Below are 21,500 nucleotides of genomic sequence, written 5' to 3'. Positions count from 1 at the left end.
TCAGCTCCTTCATCTTTTTGTCGCTGGATCCATCAATGCCCTTACCATATACGGGGTGGTGCTCCAAAAAAAAGAAAAAAAAGAAAATCCTGAGATCCGATGACTTCTTGAGTCAAAGAAACCGGTAATGACACTAACTGGACCTTCCTGGAAAATTAGGCGCCAGCCCACGGCTCAAAGAAGACATTCGAGCGGTGTGAGATCAATCTTTCGGATTTCTGGACAAAGACGTTTCGCCGTCAAACCCACCTGATCTCAATCTTTTGGGTTTTTCTTCTAGTCGATCCTAGAGCAAAAGGCCTGCTTTTTTGAGCAGAAGTCACTGGATTCGCTGAAACGAGCCCTGGATGAGCCATGAGGCATGGGAACTGACGGCGCGCATCCTCAAAAATTTCCTCCAAAGAGAATCCTGGAAGAGATTGAAGCCGAAAGCGGTCATTCTATATGTGATGTGTGAGAATTTACGTAGAATTTCCTGAGTATTAAATTTAAAAAAAAATCCTTTAAAAATTTTTTTTTAAAAATCTTTAGATTTTCTATTAAATTTTCCTGTTGGGATTAATTGATACAAATTTGTGGGTAGTTTTTTGCGTCACGTTTAATGTGGACCACCCTGTACACCGTCGTTTTCGATGAGATGTGGGTATCCGTGAATCATTAGGATACATTCATTCCACTGAGGACCAACGATCTTTTCGTTTTTCATTTCATTCTCTTTTTTCTTGCTTTCTTTTCTTTTTCTTTTTCTTTTTCAGGCTCAACCAAACTCCGATCCATCCAAGCACATCGCCAAAATTGCTCAGCCAGCATTTTCGTTCCGCCTGACTGATGCTTGATGGTATCCGAGTGATGTCATCAGCGAAGCAAAGATGGTGTGTCTGCCACCCATCAACTTTAACTTCCATGTTATTCCATTCTAATTTCCTCATTCCACTTTCCAGTGGTCAAGCTGAGAATTCTGGATTTTATCATCCCATGTATTTTTCTCAGTTCTGTTCCATAATGGGTACCGAAAGAAAAACGAGGAAAACGCACAGTCTTGCTCACAAGTAGTAGATTATTACTATATAACCTACTATTAGTGACCGAAACTATGCGCTATATAGTAAATGAAAACTGTGACAGCTCCTCTGTTAGTATTATTCTCATGAAAACTGTTACCTGGAGAGGGTCCCATACGTTATAAGTCTATCAATTTATATATACATGTAATATTTTCATAGACAAAAATCCATTTATTAAATAAATACTAATTTCAAACTAGCATATTACTAAAAAATAGCTGTAGCCGTGTGCACTATTTCCATGAAAATTTTCTTCTTTCACCTGTCTATTCCTGCAGAAATAAGAATAAGTGCAAAAAAGTGCGAGAAAACTCGTGGAAATTTTCAAGCGAATTTATTTTCAATTTAAATTTATTTTCAATTTATTTAAATCAAAGCCCATAATCATTGGGACATTTGACATTTCGTTCCTCCATGGAATTATAGTGATGAGAAAATGTAGAATATTACTAGAAGTCACGAAGATTTGCAAATGTTTGGAGAAATTCACACATGTCACAGGAGGAGAAGAAAAAGAAGAAGAACAGGAAAAAATGAGAGGTAGGAGGAGGAGGAGAAGGAGAAGGAGGAGGAGGAGGGTGGTGGTTTGGAAGAGGGACATTGAAGTTTTTGTCAAAGAGATGGAAAAGGATAGCAAAAACTGAGGGAGAGCACATCCTTGATTGAAGGAAGAGTTCGTCGATAATTTTAGCCTTGAAAAAGTAAACAACATTAAAAAAACCAATTAGTGTTAATAAAAATAATAATTAATAGTAAAATAGTATAAATAATAGAAAGTGAATAGTAAAAAAAATATTTTAAAAGGTGCAGAATATGCTTATGTTTACACAATTCTCAACCAATTTTTCCCACAATTTATGGGATGAACCCACTTTGGTTTTGAAAAAGTAAGCAACAGAAAAAATTAATTAATGTCAATAAAATGATAAATGACGGTAAAATTATAGAAATAACAATGGTAAGTAGTAAAAAAAATAAACTATAAAAAAATTCCTTTAAAAGAAACTGTAGAACACCCCATCATTTATGGGATAAACCAGTAAAAAGTGGTACACTCAAATAGTCGGATATTTATTCAAAAGCTTCTGGATTTGTGAAGGATCTCATAACGTAATGAAATTATTTAGGTTAAATTATTTATTTCTTTATTTGTTTATTATTCAAATAATTTATTTAATCATTTTACTAAACTAATTAACTAAACTAACTTAATTTTAAAGAGCTTATCTTTCAACGCTTTTCACGTGTTTTTTAAGAAAAAATAATTTTTTGCGACTTGGACTGCCGTTACCTAGCATCTGATTACTTTTCTATGAAGGTTCATTTGTTTCCGGGAGGGGAAATCGCTGTTTGATTCACGCCACGTTTTTTTTAATGGGATTAAAACCAAAAATACACACGATCAATTTGATGTTAATAATAAATAGGGACGTGAAAGTGAGAGAGAGAGATTGGGGGGGGGGACAGAGAGCACGGATAGCGTTAAATTGAGTATTAGTCCTGGCCGCTCAACGCCGATTACTGATGAGAACGAATTGCTTGGCGCTTCGTTGCCGTCGGGCGCGGCCGAAACAGCGGCAGATGAGGCAAATGAGAGGATGCTACAGATTAAACTCCACGGAAGACGACGACGACGACGACGAGTGCTATGCGATGAAGGATGAGGAAGCGAGAGTAAACGGGAGGAAAGATAAAATCAAGAGAAAAAAAATACACGAAGAAAAACGAAAAAAAAAACATCCGAAACGGGGATCGGAGGATCTGGATTGCATGTCATCCATAAAATGTTTTCAAGTGGTTCTTGTTTAGTGTATATGTGTCTCGGATGACATGACAAGTAGAAATCGCGTGACCAGAGACATTTAGTGGTTAAGAAGCGGTGGAAAATAATTTTCCACGCCTCCAAAATCATTACTCTCCATCGCTGTCGCTGTCAACCTCCTCACAGATGAGGACAAATGTACTCTTAGGTTTTTGATCATCATTCGCTTCTGATGCGATTGAACTGTGGTCAACTCGGTGGCTCGGTGACCAAACACGCTGTCAATCAACCATTCCTAGATTTTTACGGAATTATGTTTATTTATTTTAATATTTATTAGTATTTATTCAGGTATTCATACTACTTTTTGTGGTAAAAACGCCCATATCAAAGGCTGAAAATACAATTCGAACTACTCTGGAACAATTACCAGAGCGAAAAAAAATCCTTCTATCCAAGACTAAAAATTTCTGTGGATTGAACGACGAATCACTAAAAATGTATATTTTTATTTTTAGAGAAGGATAAAGAAGTTTTTTTAGAGTTTTTAGAGCAGAATCAATAATAGTTTTTAGAATTTTTAGAGAAGGATAATAAAATTGCTTATTAACAGAATATAAATTTATTTATTTTATTTGTTTATGGATTTAATTTTTTATAGAAAAACGATCATATTAGCTGATAGTGTGATTCACACTACTCTGCAACAGTTAAAGAAGCTAAAAAAGATCTTTTATCCAGAAATGCGAGAAAAATTACCACAAATCGATAAAAATGACTACACAAATCTATATAAAAGACTAAACATTATTCAAAATAAATAAATAAATAGTAAACAATAACACAGAGACTAAACGGAAAAAATCACTGAAATTATTCAGATTACTAAAAATTACTAAATTTACTAAATTAAACTAATAAATTTTTATGGGAGTAAAATAAATAATTCGAAAAAAGCACAACTTTTCGAAGAGGACAACTGCTCAGCCCAATGTAAATATTCTTCAAAAAAAATCCAATAACTAATTAAACGTACTTATTTTTCTACCAAGCTGAATAGAATGAGTTCTTTGATAATTTGAGGTGAACTGTGAGCGAATTTGGTTGAATAAGAAAAAAGAAATTGGTTTTTTCTCAATAGCTCCCTAAAATACACGTAATAGCACGTGCTGGTACGTATTACGTTGACGCTAGTTTCTATCCTGACGAAGACATCCAGGTGATTATGCAATGATTTCTCTTATTTTTAGTTTTGTTTTAATTTATTTAATTCCAAATATTTTCCTTGCTTTTACTTTTCTTCTCTTTATCCGGTCTAATGATTTTTTTTTCCGAATTTTCCAACAAACAATAGTTGATTACTCAAACGTTTAACGGGTTCTAGTGTCGCTTCCCTGCAAATCTGACAAAATACGGCAACATAGGCGAAGAAAAGCGAATTTCTTCATTCATATATTTAAAAAAACACGAAAAAATGAACACAAGTGAAGAATTCATAGCAATAGGGAATTTGCACATTCTTCAATCTTTTCAATTTGAAAAAAAATCGTTTAGAATACGAATCTTAATGAAAATGCCATCTAAGATATGTTCTAGAGTAATTACAGCGAAGTTAAGACTAAGAAATAAGATTATTGGAATAGAAAAAACCCTGCACTGACGCCTTCATTTTCGTCAATTTCTCTACTTTCACTGGTCGTTCATCCTTTAATCGTCTGATCTTTCAATTTTTCTTTAATTTAACCCAAGTAAAAGTAGAATTTCATGTGGAATAGTCAGTAGAAAGACGCTGTCATTGGAAGAAAAAAGAGTTTAGAATGAAAAAAAAAGATTTTTCCGGGACATTCTATATACTGGTGGTATATTTAGCTATAGAAACGAATAAGAAATTCTCTCGGGAATGTTTTAGGATATTCAGGAAATTCGTGAGATTTTACAACGGTCTGGTAAAACAGCTAAGGATGTGTGCTGGAGTGACTCCAGTTAAAGGAAGTGGAGTGGTATCTGAGTCTGGGTAGTAGGAGAAAAAGGGAAAATAAGAAGAAGGAAAAAGAAAAGACCAGAAAAAGTACAACATCACTTAATGAAATGATGTTAACTTCTCGGATTATCCCTAATAATGTTACTAAAACAGATCATTCAGAGCTGTGGCGATGCAAGAAAAACACTACTGCAGCTGAATTTGTGGAAAATATTCAGGAACTTGTATGGAGATGGATTTGAATGATGGAAAAGTGAGAACATTACCTCTAAATTAGGTTATGGCGCTTTTTTGCGGAATTTAATGTGAAAAGTAGAAAGAACTGGAATAATAATAATAATAATAATAATAATAATAATAATAATAATAATAATAATAATAATAATAATAATAATAATAATAATAATAATAATAATAATAATAGTATTTATTCAATTTTCCTGAGGAATAAGTTGGCCCACCGGTTAGCCTCTGAGTCTGGGTGGAAAGAATAAGTACAGAATCAGTTATTAAGGAGCAAAATTCTTCCGGACGAGACCAAAACAGCGGCACGGATCCGCCGATGAGCGATTATCTGCTGAACAAGTCTATTCACATCGTTTTTTGAACGAGAAGGACTGAATCTCAGCCGACCACGCCTTCAAAGTTCGCCTCCGAGTTTCTCACCAAGTGTTTACTTGTTTACTTTGCGGCATATTAATCCATCTTCATGCTCAGGATCGATATGATTATCAAAATCCCCGCATAGGCGCTCAGACACTCTACAAATTTCCGTGGATCCTCAGAGCTGCTGGAGTTACTCTCTGAAAGGTTTTCCTGGATTTAAAACGGGATGTTTTTCTGAGAAGAAGAAACTTTGAAAAAAAAAACATCAGGTCAATAAAAAAAAGAAAAAAAGAAATTTTTAAATAAATCAAAACTAAATTTAAGATAAATGGAACCATTACATGGTAACCTAGACATCTTCGTCAGAACAGAAACTTGTACGGTGTGTTTCACTTTGCGTGATTAGTGGATTCTATGAAATTATTTCCTTAAAAATATTAAATTATTTAATTTTACTTTTTTATTTAAATTTCTAATTGTATCGTGTTTGTAATTGTTAATTTGTTTGTATTAATTTTAATTTCTTCTGTAATGACTAGCTAATCATTTCAAATTTTGCAAATTTTAGAGAGTAGGATCTTTTAGAATTTTTATGTTGGATTCAAAAACTTGTTTTCTGTAATAGAAGGTTATCGTATGTAATTTATCGAAAATCCTTAAATTACTAATTTTTTTAACCTACCCTTAGAGTATTTTTGAGAGTTTCTCCAAAATTTTGTTTATAGAAAACTTTTTTGCATCGAGACATTTTACGTCTGCCACAAAGATGTGTGGAAGCCAGCAAGTGGAGCCGTTAGGAGAAGTGGATGAGATCCGCTGGAAAAAAAATCCACAAAACAAACCACTTGAAGGGAATGAAGTTGGTTGAAGGGGAAAAATAGTCGTCAGGAACGCTAACCGCACGCTCTTGTCATTATCCTTGTTTACGATGTTGCTATGTCGCATTGCATGTATCCAAGAGCAGGAAAAAGCGAAGGATACTGTGGAATGTGAGGTCCATGTCTAATGACTACGTAGCTGAACCCTACATACATATACAAGAACAACCTTGAACTATTTTCGATTCTAAAGAGGGATTCCAAGGGATTACGGTAGGAATTTGAAATGATCGTGTGCTAAGACGTGCTGAAGATACCGAACCTAGGTTCTCATTTTCTATTTCCACCACATCAATGAATATGCTAATAAATGAATTTGCATTTAAATGAATTTAAACGAGTGTATTTTACTTATTTTATTTATTATATTAAAATTCAAGAATAATATTGGTTATTCAGAAAAAAAAGACACGATACTGTAACTTGAATGCATCCATGCCGAAAGTTCTACGTACAAAAAAAAACTAAGCAAATAAGAGGAAAAACATTTTTTTAAAATATTTTCGCTAACTAATACTTCACATCTGTGAACGAGAACTGTTACTAATTGCGCAGAAAATGAGTCCGTAAATTTTTGTATCGATGAAATTAAGGTGATGAACGGAAAAATTGCAGAATTTCTCATTTCTTAAGACGTTCTTCTTTTCCGGACTGGTTAAATTTATTTAAATTGCTCAATTATCAGAATATCTCTTAAAAACCACCTCTAGCAAATGGTTTTATTCTACATTTTTTGAAGTTGTTCTTAAATAAAATAAAACGTTTCTTAGACAAAAAAAAACACTTTAAAATGTCATTCGTTCCTTCTGAGCGCAATTTCATCAAACCTTTCTTTTTTTTCCAATTGAAGAGAATTTTCTGGATTTTTCTGCAAAAAATGCTGTGATGCAAGAGCTGTTACAAACGACGACGGCTTCAACCTGCAATTTCAACCTCTCCTATATTGTTGGATCATTGTATAAAATACTCCATTAGGCCGGGGATGTAGCGCAATAGGCAGCAGGTTCTGCTGTGAATGAGTATGATCGATCGCAGGTTCGAATCCGCCCTAGTGCTTACCAAGCCTTTCATCCCTCCGGGGTCTGGATAGATTGGTATCCGGGTGGTACCTCGTTACCTTGGCCAAAATATTGATTCGCCACATCGTCCGATGAATGTAAGCGCTCAATTGGTACCTTTCGAGTATTTGATAATTCTGTAACGTCTGATTCCTGTCCTGTTAGCAGTACAAAGACTCAGTAGCTGCTATCGCTCGAGAATGGTATCCTTTTGGGTAACTCTTCTTATCCCTCTTGTTCCCCTGTTTTGTCTTCAAATTTTTTTTGTCTAAAAACGCGCTTGTATGTAGTATAGCTAGCCCCAGCGCCAGCTCTAAATCCACAAAATAGAGCCGTGAATATCCAGCACACATCAATATTAGCGCTCATAATTGCCCGTCAAGCCCATAGAAATCGATTCGGGGACAAATTTGTTAACATAGGAATTTTCGAGTATGGTCGTCGTCTGAAAAACAAATTTTTATTCCATCAAAATAATTTATGTGCAGACGAAATATCTGAGAGAAAACCGGAAGTTCTTGATCTCGTAGATTTTCTAAAAACAAAAGTGAAATAGGCGTATTGGGAATGAAATAAAACCTTCCTCAGTTTGCACGGATGGAAGAGGAAAGTTGTATGCTTTGTATACCATTGTCAAGAAACTAGAAAAAGCAGAAGGCAGCAGTTTAATAACCAATTCGACTCGTGATATCGCTTCAATCCACGCAATATCGTGACCCATATCAGGATACTGAGGTAGATCACGTTCAGTTATCGGATGGTCAGCCTACGTAAAAATGTCATTTATTGTAGGCGGTAGACCTCCCGCTCATCTGCATCTCATGAGTTTCGTCGTCGTCTACGGTGTCTTTTTAGTACCCGGTTTTCCCGTTCTCTTCAACTCTAGCATTCTATCTTTTGTGTAAAGGAAATGGTGTTGCTATGCACTGTAGTCCTCTCAAACAGATCCGTCAGAACCATAGTCCCTGTAGAAACGAGCGCTTATGGAGACTGGCTGGCTAATGACCATCACTCAAATTCTGCTATAAATCTCGTTCCCCAAAACTATCAAAAAGAAGTAAATTAGCAGCCTAAGAAAATAGGGATCGCAACGGATCATCTTCTTCGAGTTAAGTAAAATTTACAGAAGATCTTTGGACTACTTATAATTCTGTTTTTCCTTTCCAGTCTCATAAATGTATTGCGTCAAGCTGTAAAACTCAGTGATGGGAAGGTAGGTCTCGTTCCTTCAATGTCAGTGTTCCAGTGGAATCATCTCCTTCAAGATTACCAACACGTCGATATTGTACTCAATATATTCTCCGTTTTCTGGCACTTAAGATCATCATCGATTGATTCCATTGATAGGAGATGGATTCGCCACCTTCGATTGACACTAGTTCACTGAACTATCAGTCCGGCCGATGTAATGCTAGAGAATCGATCCCAGGTACCAACGCTATTCCATTCTGGAAACATATAAAATATTTTTACTATTCCATTGATAGGAGATGGATAACATATAAAAATTACTACTTCTTTATTGCAACGAGACTATATTCAACCATTGATTGAGAGGATAAAAACTCTGACCTGACACACATCAGCACACATAGCCACCGCCAGTCATTGAATAGGCCAGTTACACGCTCGTAAACCTCAAACGATTCTGAATTGAAGTGAATGTGGTGGCGCACAGTGAGCCCTTATTTCCCGAAGTTCTAACTTACTTCTTCCCTTAGTAACTTAAAGGCATCACCCCACGAATCTGAGGTGGTGCAGATTTCAGGTGGAGTATTCGTATATAGGATGGGAGACTACGGAGAGGGGGGTGGTTCCGTCCATTTCTTCCTAATTGCCGTAAAAAACGGCCCGGAAGATACGGCTTCGTTCGTTTTGGCGCACCATTTTGTACAAGAGGTTCGATTGGAGCGCACCAGTCTTGTGCGGCGCCGCATCTTCCGGGCCGTTTTTTACGGCAATTAGGAAGAAATGGACGGAATCACCCCCCTCTCCGTAGTCTCTCATCCCGTATACGAATACTCCACCTGAAATCTGCACCACCTCAGATTCGTAGGGTGATGCCTTTAAGTTTGCATGTTATAGATCTTCTAAGACTAATGCAGAGGCTTTAGGGCCCTAAGTGTTTGATTGAGTGAGGTTTGATTATTTATTTATTTGTGGTTTTTCGAGAAATAAAGGGCGCCACTGAGTGCCCCCTCCCCACAACGACACTTTACCCGGCTCATCTTTAACGACACCGTACCACGTTCGTCCAGCTGGGTAATTCCCCCAGGACTGCGTGTTTGGATAAATTGTTAATAACTGCTAGGGAAATTTTCTATACGCGCTAGTTTCCTTCTACTGATTCCTCTGTCATATTCTGTAGAGACGAGTTTAAGCATGGAACATCAGGAAACATTGTGGTTTAAAATAAAAATGATGATGGGGTTCAATCCACGTTAACGGTCGAAAATAGAAGGTGAGTTCCGTTATTGTTCTAGAGGTTGTAGAATAGATTTGGTCGAGGTTTGTCTCTGAAACCCAGTTTTTAAAGAAAGACCTTTGAAATCGCAGAAAATGTTGTGCCAAATTCATAATTTTTCGACAACGAACTCTCCAGGACCACTGTTCCACAAGAGTAGCACAAGTTCTGGGAACTATTCTCCTTCCTCCCCCCCCCCTCCATAAATTCGTCGCCATGCCACTACTGCTTCTGAATGAAGCTGTTCTAGAACGCATCGAAAAGAAAAAGTTGTAGTTGAGTCAAAACACGGACATAAAGCACGGACAGTTGCGCAAGCGGCTGCGCTCGACGCGGTGCGGTGGAGCGTAGCGCGGTTGGGATCGAGGTGGGACCATGGCGAACTGCAGCGATGGGCGGCGGTAGCGACGAAGATCCTTACACGATCACAACCGCGCTACGCTCCACTGCGCCGCTACGAGCGCAGCCGCTTGCGCTGTTGTCCGTCGTTTTGACCCAACTATGCCTACTCATTGTAGTGGTCCATACTTTTGTAAATTACGGACATTTCCTTTTCTGCTTCATTTGTGAAAACCAGCAAAGTCAACCTAACTCGATTCTTTGCAAATCACATCTTTTTCTGTAACTATTCCCGAATTCCGAATAACCTTGAATATTAGGACTTTTAAACTGGTGCTAGGTATTATTATGTTATTCCGTTATTCTGGTGTTTCGTTGGTATTAAATGATTAACAAAAATCTCGAAATAATATGGAAAGCTTCCAGTAAATTTCTGGCATAGAGTCAATTTTTAAACAACACTTTGTTCTTCACATCAATGTATTGTTTTGCTTTGGCTCGTAGATCCTCCAACTTAAAAATTTCTTTTTTTTTTTTCCTTGGTGAAGAAAGCAGAAACAACATTTATTTGTGTCTACATTCCTATGAAATCAACACGATTTTAAACATATTTTGTATTCGAGGAAGAGGAAGAGTTTCCTCACCGTTTTCCATCTTGTGGTCACTCGGAATGAGGTGAACATCGTTGTCGTACTGACAAAGATAAGCGTCTTATTGTCTAAGAATCAGGTAAACAGATACCTGATATTTAAAGGGAGCTTACCACAGATCTGACGTGATGCAATCCGTGAGAAAAGCTGGAGATGGGATTGTAGATTGCAGATCCGTTGTGATTCCGCTCATCTCTCCGTAATCCTCGTAAAAATCGTGGGAACCGCTTTAGTTCATACAGTATACCTTAGAACGCTCCTCTATGTACACGCTGCGGTCCCCTTAGCAGCCTATTCATTGATTTTGCTTGACTTGGCAGGGTGAGCAGACCTCGTTGATTTTTGACCGTTCGCATGTAGATGCGGCGCGTGCACAGGGGTGTTCCCTTGTAGGACGCCGTGTTCTGCGATATAGTATCCGACCTCTCCGCTTTCCCTGTCTTCTGAGGCACCATACCACGAAATTGTTAGGATCCCTCCATAAATAGATAGGAGACTAATGTGTGTAGCTCACGACTATGAGTGTGGTCACCTCAATTTCTCCTAGTAATCCAGAAAAAAACAAACGTGTGGAACAGCTTTGTGTTATAGCAATTATACATCTTATTCCACAATAGAACGGGACCAGTTTCTTCGAAATCCAACGTTCAACTAATATAGCTAATGTAGGATTACTATCTTTCTATTAACCGTAATAAGTTGCATCGTTGGGGAGACTGATCACTCGCGGCTGTTTCACACGCTTTCTTCTTGATTACCAGGGCAAGTACGTGTAATTAATTTGTTTGCACGTTTGTGTAATGCCCTAGGGAAAAAAACAGAGTTTATCGTTTTGCTAATTCCGCCTTATTTCATGATTTGGCGACGGCGTGCCATTCTAGCATCCTTGAACCCGCCTTCTTCCCTTCTGATACTCAAACTGCTAACTGATAACGCCGCAATAACCTGACATTTGCCCTCTAATCGGACGATGCTCACCCCATTGCTGTATGCTTGAGCTTGCCCTCTCTTTTGTTCCTACTTTCTGGATTTTCTGAGGCTCACGATGTAGAACTCTAAACTTTCTCGTTCGTTCATTCTATGAAAACTCGCTCTCCTGACATCACTCTTTCGATAGGTGGTTCTATCGAAAGAAAAATTTCCTGACAATAGCGTAGTCGTGAAGGAACGGGGAGGGAAAGACCTTTGGAAACGTAACTTTCCATCTCAGACCATGGAAACTCTTAAACAGGAGAGAGAAAAACTTCCAGAGGCATTTCTTTGTCACTTTTCATAATAATGCAGCAAATTTCTCCTCCTCTTTGTCTCGTTGTATGCATTAAGTGTCGATAAGAGGTTTTTCAATCCTTTTTCCTATTCCAAGTTTTTGAACGAGAGAATTTGGAGTTCTACCTCATGCACCTCACCGGTAGAAGATCCGGAAAGTGAAAACAAAAGAGAGGTAAGGTCACCAAAAATGCTTACTTTGTTAGAACTGTTGTCCTTTGCGAACTCTGCTAATTTCTTTGCTATTGTATCTTCCAAAAAAATGGTTCTTCTTCAGTATCCTAGACTACGATCAGTACGCGACGACCGTTCGCCTCAGTTCTACGATGCTCTCCTCGCTTGCATTCATGTACTTGTGTCTTATATTAAGGCTCAGGATCACTTTCTGAACTCTCTTCCTGGTTTTTTTTTGTGAGAAGAGAATGGATCCCTCAAATTATCAAAGCAAGAGGTTCATGGTTCCCGAGACAACATAGAGCGGATAACACCGAAAGGTTACTGAAGATCGGCGAATATATTGCAGGGTCAAGTAGCCTTGTCTCGCAATTTTGTCGATTCCTTTTTGTATTTTTTCACTCTTTGTTTCTCACTTTTTTCTTCTTTTCCCTATTTTTTCAACTTGAGATTTCAAAATTGCCTGCTTTGTGCAGCATTCGTCAGCGAGAACGGCGTGATCGGCGATGAAAAAAAACTGGGTTACAAAACTTTAGGCTAACTGAACTTTTGGCGAAAAAAAAATAGTGCACGATGTTAAAGCGCAAGGGTACTGTACAATAATCCAAAACGCGCAGAAGTAACGGGTAGTACCACAAAAAAATTTGATGTGTAGATTTTATATTCTGAGATAGATGTAGCCGAGTCAAAACGACATGAAGCACCGTCAAGTTGCGTAAGCGGCTATACTCGAAGCGGCGCGGTGTAGCAGAGTGGTAAGGATTGAGGGGGACCATTCACCGCTGCAGTTCGCGATGATCTCGCCTCGATTCCAGCCGCTAGCTTCTTTTCGTTGCTCCGAGCGCAACCACGTACGCAACTGCACTGAGCTTCATGTCGTCTTGACCCGAGTATGAATGAAACTTGCAAGAAAAGGAAGGCATTGCCATATTTGCTAGATCCCGATGACTTCACAGAGTCAGTCGTCGCCCACAAGGTGCGATCAAATAGATATGACTTGTGGTGCAGTTGCGACAGGTGTTGTGTTCATGATAGGACCCTCACTGGCTGCAATCGAGTCGAAGGGTTGAACGAGGGTCCTACGGCGCCATTTTAACTCAATATTTCTGTTTCTCACGCGTAGATAACTCACAGTTACAATTAGTGACCATACCAGTTCAGGAGCTGCACGGAGCTCCTCAGATACGGCTATGGGATCGCGCCACAAAAATGTTGCCAGATGTTCCCTCAGGACGAATTTTAAAGGCATCACCCCACGCATCTGAGGTGGTGCGGATGTCAGGTGGAGTAGTCCATTTCTTCCTAATTGCCGTAAACAACGGGCCGGAAGATGCGGCTTCGAGCGTTCCGGGGCGCTGTTTTCTACAAGGAGTTCGATTGGAGCTCGCCAGCCTTTTGCACCCGCCGCATCTTCCGGACCGTTTTTTACGGCAATTAGGAGGAAATGAACGGAATCACTCCCCTCTCCATAATCTACTATACCGTATGCGAATACTCCACCTGAAATCCGTACCACCTCAGATTCGTGGGGTGATACCTTTAAACGTTGTTGACAAAGCACGAAATGGTGTTCGGACTATTCTGGAACATGTATTCAATAATCCTGTCTCCTAACTCCTAACTCAGCATCGCTTCCTCAAAAATTTGTCGAAACTGCTTCATCAAGCACTTATCCGAGATGTTATACCACACAAAAAGATTGTTTACAGCGTTCGCAAATAGTCCGAGGACGAAGAAAAAAGTGCGATGCATCCTCTGCTGCAAAGCAGAGAATCAGCATCGCTTCCTCAAATTCCTATAAGGTTTCCAGTTGCTCGGTCTTCTTGAGGCAATAGCACGATAACTTTTTCCCCAGTACAAGTTATAAAACAAAAAATTAAAGAAAAGTAAAGTTATTAAATAATCATAAACAATGGAATAATAATATCAATTGTATTTGTGAACAAGAAAAAAAGTAAAGTTTTCTATTTTAGATTTTTATAATTCGTTGCATTTTCTATTGATGTGTTATTTTTTATTTTTTCTGTAGATTTTGCTATTTATTTATTGGTATTTTCTTTCAATAATGAGAGAATAGTTCTCTTTCTTTTTCCCCACAAACAAATCGTCCTTGAGCGGTCCGCAGCGGAAAGTAGCAAGGAAGCGTCGGGCCCGGAGGACGGGGGTGGAGCGTTCTTCGTTCGGGAGGGGGGAGGCAGCGGTGTTCCCAGTACACCCCCACCACTCACTCACAATCAATAGGCAGTGAATGTGCCGTGTTCCGGGCGGCGCCCCGTCATCCCGTCCTTACCTCCTCTAAATTCTATATCAAATATCCTTACAGATGCAACCTTCACCGTTATCCATGGTTGTCGCCGACATTATCGAATTCTTTAATGTCTCATGGAACAATATCCATAGTCATTATAATTGTGGCGGTAATGTTGTTATTTGTTTGTTTGTTTGTTTGTTTTTCCTTTTTAAGGTGACAATGAACAGATCGATGTTCTATCTTTTATTTGTTTTAAATTTAATTTGATTACCTGCTTATTTGAATAAGAATCAAAGTACTGTTAGTTTTCAGCGCTAAACACCCCTGTTTACCAATGGGATTATTTCGTTTGGCGCCTGAATCCAGTTTTTTCTTTTCTTTCTTTCTTTTTCATCCCGACAGAATCGTCCTTGACACAAAAGTGTTGTCGAACGTTTGAGATTATCATCTACAACAGTTGAGACGAAAAACGGATAACTAATAGGGCTTTTCAAGTTCGTGCAGAGTTTTTTTTATTACCTTGAAAAGGTGAGTTAAGTGCGTGCGTTGCAGAGACAAAAATATCAACCACAATTTCTCAAACCCAGATTTACTTTTGAAGATGAGTGACCTCTTTTTAATTGCGGGCCCTGACACCATTTCAAGGATTTCCTCTAAATAGAAGAATCGCAAAGTTTCAATGTGAATGATGTAGGATATCGGTGGTTAAGGACAAAAGACAGACGTAGAGTGACCTCGTTTATTTCTTGGATCCCTTCTTTTCTTTTCTTTTTTCTTTTCTTTAATCTTCGAAGACCTTAGGTGGTCAAAAAATAATGGATAATTTGAAAACTATATATTGGAGTGAGGAGTGAGATTTGAAACTAAAATCTTATTGAATATAATCAACGGAGCGAGGATAATTTGTCTCGAATCTACTGATTTTTTTTCTAACAGTAGAGGAGTATGCTTTGGTTTTTTTTTTAGTTTGGGAAAAAGCGAAGTTAAGCTGCAACACTAAAGATTGGAGATTTTATCAGGTGTATAGATAGGCATCCTTTGTACTTCTACTATTTTTCAGTATTTACTTTGAGAAATACCAATGCGGCTGGTTAAACATTGCTGAATCAACTTTTAATTAACTTTGGAATGATGATGACGGTCTATTAGTCTTAGTAAGCTGTACGGGTTGATTTTTTAAGCAGTTTTTCAACATTCTAGAGACTCAAACGGGTCATTTTACGTACAATCTATCCGATTGAATTTCTTCACAACAAAATTAGCAAAACTCCATTGTTTCACCAATAAATTAGCTGCTAGTCCAACCACTCAGTCTATGTTATAGAATAATTTCAACCGCTGATTGAACACAAAAGAAAAACATAATTGAGTGGTGCGCCCTCAATCAAATCAGAATAGCGATCAGGGATACCTGTAGCTAATGGTTTAACTGTTCAAAACTGTTCAAGCTTATATGAAAGGTAAAAACACAACAGAATTCTGAAACCGATGCTGAGAAAGATTAGGCGAAGAGTCCTAAAACATTACTTCGTATAAGCAGAAACTTTTTTGTGCTCACATCGAAAATCTCTAATTGAATCCGTAAAGAGGAATGCCTCGAAGTCAGCGGCGAATCTCGGAGGGTTTTTCTGATTTGAGTGGGACATGCGAGTCACTCGGCTTCATCCTCAGCCAACGATTAAAGTTACACCAAGGTAAGATGAGTATTTTCCTTTGTAGCTGAGTTAATAGCCAAGAAATTGGTTTGAAGTTTTGTTTGCTTCGTTGTGGAGGGATTTGGCCTGATATATTGCGAACTGAAACACTCGTTTCTGACTCTAACTTGTTTTTAGTGTGGCGAAACCTTTGCGAACAATCCTCAAATAGGAACCTCGTGTACAGATCGTTAAAAATCACTTTATTTTTCAAATTGTTGGTTTGGATGTCCGCGTCATCGCCAAGGCAACCTTAAGACAACCATAAGACAGGAATGACAAAATCCTAGTTGCTTTACGGAGGGCAGCTACTTTAGTATTATGACCTAACAAAGATAAACAATATGGAGCGCAAACGAGTTATCGGACGACTCGAGCAACAAAATACGATCTCGACGAGTTCTGTTTGTTCCGTGGTTTGAGAATGAGAGTATCGATTCATTCCTTGCTGTGTTACGGGTCTTCTCATCTCATACTTTACAAACTCTTTCGTTGACAGAAGAACAACGATCAGTACGCGCCATTCGAAAATGATTGCTACAGCGTTAAGTGCATAATCTTTAATAGTTTGCTGCAAGACCATACTAAGAGCAGCAGTCCTGAAAAATTTCAGTCCGAGGTCTTTTTAATAGTAAATAGTGTGGGGAAGTAATTCACACACACAACGTGGGTTGAGATACGTATAATGAATAAAGAAAGTCGTATAGAGTGTGCCATAGGTGAAATTATGTGTCAGAATAACTCTTTGCATCCATACGGAAGAGAGAATGGAAAAGACGAGTGAGTGTGGACTCAGTTTTTTCTTTTTTTTTTTTAGCAAGAGCTACACTTACCTCATTACTTCTTCATCAATAATTTGCCTATTTGTAAACTTAGAGTAAAATTACACATTTCCAAAGTGATAATGTATGCACGTTTTCTCTTTGATTGACTGTATCTCTAAATGTTACATATTCTTTGCGACCTCTCAATCCGTTCGTCTTATTCACATGAGAAGAAGCCTTAACAATTACAGTCACTACCTTTCCACTTTTTACTTGATATTGTCTCATATGATTTACGTCCCCATGTCCTAATAAATCCTGGTATTTACTATTGTATCCAAGGCCATCGGCTCTGATTTCGTATTCAATTTATGCTGCTTCTCGTTGAAACCGCGTATTTCTGTGCTACAGTAAGATAATTCCCGTGAACATTCGATTTTATTCATCATTATCAGGGATGTCGTTGTGCAGAGATGCTAAGTTCCAAGATCTTAAAATGTTCGTGGATTGTCACGAAAAAGAACAATTAAACATCTACGAACAACTATTGAATGATCCGGAACGTTTCAACAAATATACGTACGTTGGAACAGATTTCAGCAATGTGTAGTACTCCTCTACCCAGATTCCATAAATTGTATTTTTAAGGCGGATGATTGATACTCCTGATGGCACCGTACTATTCGATTTCTCCAAACATCGGATATCCGACACCACATTTGAGAAGTTGATGGAATTGGTGTGCAATCTTAAGTAGTTGTTTGAACTTTTTTTTTTGAAACGTAATACTTTGTTTATGTATGCACTTCATCGGGTAAATGCTAAATGTCCAAGGTAACAATTGTGTTAGAGAGTTGATTTTGATGGCTGAGACTGATTTTGATGAGAAAGAATTGCTGATGGAAAGTGCATCACCCTAACTTATCGCGCAATGTCGTTATTGTATACTGTACAACGGGTCTCGAAAGCAAATGAAAAGAATTTGAGCGTCAAAATCACAATGTTCGAACAATGTTACGGTAGAAGGATCGGCTGAGTAATGCCTGAGTTACATGAGTTTCCGATCAGAACCAAGTACTACAAATTAAAAAATAAACAAATTCAGCATCCGCACAATGTTACGAAAGTTGTGCAAATGCACCAGACATCTTGAGCTTCTAACTCGCCTTAAAAGGGAAGGCCCCAAAATTATGTTAAGAAATAGATGTTAGTCTGTCATCTTTTCTGAACTCAAACTCATACACATTCGCTGTAACTGTTGGCGAATCTACAGGTTCATTTTTTTTAAGATTTAGAATTCTATTGCTATATTTCTGCGGTTTCCCATAAATGTTCGTTGCAGGCCAAATCACGTAATGTGGAAATGATGCGTGAAGCAATGTTCAGCGGTGAACGCATAAACTTCACCGAAAACCGTGCAGTACTTCATATTGCACTGCGGAACCGAAGTAACACACCTATAACTGTCGACGGAAAGGATGTAAGTGAAAAATACCCCAAAGTTTTTGTATTCATGCATAAGTAGCGTGAAATTCTCGAATAAACCGTTAAAGAAAATGTGATTTTCAGTTTATTTATCAATACTCTTCTTTCATATGCTTATGTTCTTACTTTTGAGAGAATGAGGTTCGATATAAAAACTAATGAACGTTACTAAGAGGATCGATTGGTTTCCATAGCTGATTTGAAGTTCAAAACAGCTATGGGAACCTATTTTTTTAGACTCCAAGTGGATTTGTCTACGCTTTTGGACTGTCTTTAAACACTAAACGCACAAACATCCCTTACGGCTCTGCCATAATCGTATATTCCTTGCATTAGCTATCAATACTAAGCAAATAGTACAATTTTTATTCATGGATTTGTAGCCATCTATGTGTAGGTGATGCCCGATGTGAATCGTGTCTTGGCTCACATGAAAGACTTCTGTGAACAAATTATCAGCGGAACTTGGACTGGCTATACTGGGGAGAAAATCACGGACGTCGTCAACATCGGTATTGGAGGATCAGATCTCGTACGTTTGTATTTTATTCATACTTCTTTATTTATGTTTAACAAGTTTAATTTTTTTAGCAGTAGTAAGTACTTGTAATGTGAGAAATAATTTCATATTTTTCAAGGGTCCTCTTATGGTGTGTGAGGCACTGAGACATTACCAAATTGGGCCAAACGTACATTTCGTCAGTAACGTTGATGGGACACACATTGCAGAGGTAGTGGGTCGGTTTTTGTCGTCTACTACTTTTAAAATAACCTTTTTCTTGAAGGTTACCAAAAAACTCAAACCTGAAAATACGTTGTTCATCATCGCCTCGAAGACTTTCACCACCCAAGAAACCATAACCAACGCTGAAACCGCAAAAGAGTGGTTTTTGAAAAAGGTACGTGCTGCAGTCGCTGCCTTGTTTTCTGAATGGTTTGTAGTTGCATTTTAATTCAGGCCGGAAATGCATCAGCTGTAGCGAAACATTTTGTGGCACTCTCAACAAACGTCCCGAAAGCGACACAATTTGGCATCGACCCCTCGAATATGTTCGAATTTTGGGATGTGGGTGCTCAATTTCGACTTGTCTTCCACGTAACTTTTGTGATAAGTTGTTTTTCTAGTGGGTAGGCGGAAGATATTCGCTTTGGTCAGCTATTGGACTCTCCATTGCTGTTCATGTTGGCTTTGACAACTTCCAAAAACTTCTCGAAGGTGCTCACGCAGCTGATCTACACTTCACCAGCCAACCACTCGACCAAAATGTGTGTTTTCTTGATTTTTATTGTTGATTTCTTTGTACATTTTAATTTTCTCATTTATTTTTTAATTGCTTAAGGTACCTGTCATAATGGCAATGTTGGGGGTACTATACAGCAACATTTATGGGGCTGAAACTCATGCACTGCTCCCATACGACCAATATCTACATCGCTTCGCAGCGTATTTCCAGCAGGGAGACATGGAGAGCAACGGGAAATTCGTCACGAGGTTTGGTTTTTTAGCTTTGTTTTGAGGTTTCGAGGAACTTCTATCTTAACAACTTACAAATTCCCGATTACAGGGACGGGAACCGGGTAGACTATTCCACTGGACCCATTGTTTGGGGAGAGCCAGGTACCAACGGCCAACATGCGTTCTACCAGCTGATTCATCAAGGCACTCGATTGATTCCATGTGATTTCATCGCTCCTGCGAAAACCTTGAATCCAGTACGTAATGGACTTCATCATCAGGTAAGGGGAAAATTTTGTTGTGACTCAGATCCTGTCATAACTTCCATTGGTTTGCTACGTTACTCGGATCGTTTTAGATCCTTCTTGCGAATTTCTTGGCGCAAACAGAGGCCCTTATGAAGGGTAAGAGCCGAGAAGAAGCGGAGGCAGAGCTAAAAGCTGCAAACACTCCAGCGGAGAATATCGACAGAATCCTGCCGCACAAGGTGAATATTGTTTTTTGCTTTCTTGTTGGTGATGACTTTCAGCATTACGTCTTTTACCGATTCGAAGACAATGAAAGACAATACGTCATTCAGATGACCTCCAAATTTATGGGTTGATTTTGACATGCGCGTTGTTTGTTTTCGCAGTGTTATTGTAAACTTTTGGATATTGTCGAAATTAGGAGATTCTTAGAAACTGAACTTGACACCAAACAGCCACAACACTGCTGTTTGTATCACAACATAGTTCTCTCTCATTTCCATCTAATTATATGTTTGCTGAAAATTAGCCACGGCTTTTTATAATGACTTATAACTGTTGAATCTTAATTTTTGCGTTAACCAGCAGTTTGATTTAGGTTTAAAAAAGTCATTGATGAAAGCAATATTTTTAACGGTCATTTTTGCCTTCTGCGATTTGATTTCTTGCAGGTATTCGAGGGTAACCGTCCAACGACATCAATCGTGTTGCCTGTGGTTTCTCCATTCACCCTTGGTTTGCTTATTGCTCTCTACGAACACAAAATCTTTGTACAGGGTGTAGTCTGGGATATCAACAGTTATGACCAATGGGGGTGAGTGAACTCGGACTTTCCATTTTTTTTCTTTCCTATGAAAACTCTCCATGTTTTTTTTTTCAGAGTTGAACTAGGAAAACAGCTAGCAAAAGTTATCCAACCAGAGCTTGCCGCTTCAGGACCTGTTACTTCACATGACGTTTCCACTAATGGTCTAATCAACTTCATCAAATCTCTTTAAGTGGTGCCAGACCGTAGAAAATAGTGTTTATGCTAAGAATTATTTTCATTGTTCATAATTTCACGAGTTTGACCGTTTTATTAGTTGAAATTATTAATTGCCTCTCGTACCGGTTACCACAGCTCTCCAAATTGTTGTGTGTGATAGCAGAACCGATACTGCTTACACCGTAATAGTAACGTTACCGGTGAACGTTTTCGTAGCTGTGAAATAACATAGAGGTCTAGTCAATTTAGATGTGTTTGTTATTGATAAATTTGTTTTCTTATACCGCTAGTTTAATGTCGGAACAGTCGAGTCTGAACACTACTTAAATCTGTCGTGATGCGCCCGGAGTCAATTTCAAATCATTCTGTTGTTTT

At 38.3% G+C, this 21,500-nt stretch overlaps 1 protein-coding gene across 2 annotated transcripts; it reads left to right on the top strand.

Moving 5' to 3' along the window:
- Positions 1 to 2,654: 2,654 nt before the first annotated feature.
- On the top strand, positions 2,655 to 21,138 carry RB195_007843 (uncharacterized protein; the record flags this gene model as incomplete). Of its 2 annotated transcripts, XM_064181689.1 has the most annotated exons (16): positions 2,655 to 2,738; positions 9,808 to 9,810; positions 14,566 to 14,659; positions 17,407 to 17,530; positions 17,600 to 17,690; positions 18,294 to 18,431; positions 18,834 to 18,968; positions 19,075 to 19,167; positions 19,222 to 19,335; positions 19,395 to 19,502; positions 19,562 to 19,702; positions 19,777 to 19,928; positions 20,002 to 20,173; positions 20,251 to 20,379; positions 20,812 to 20,954; positions 21,021 to 21,138. In XM_064181689.1, the coding sequence occupies 16 exons, from the start codon at positions 2,655 to 2,657 to the stop codon at positions 21,136 to 21,138; spliced, it is 1,839 nt and encodes a 612-aa protein (XP_064038459.1). The 2 variants fall into 2 exon arrangements, with proteins under 2 accessions (XP_064038459.1, XP_064038460.1); XM_064181688.1 differs by lacking the exons at positions 2,655 to 2,738; positions 9,808 to 9,810 and adding an exon at positions 13,135 to 13,218.
- Positions 21,139 to 21,500: the final 362 nt, after the last annotated feature.

Source organism: Necator americanus, chromosome I (assembly GCF_031761385.1).
Source record: "Necator americanus strain Aroian chromosome I, whole genome shotgun sequence".
Classification (NCBI taxonomy): Eukaryota; Metazoa; Nematoda; class Chromadorea; order Rhabditida; family Ancylostomatidae; genus Necator; species Necator americanus.
This window is presented reverse-complemented; position numbering and strand designations above follow the sequence as displayed.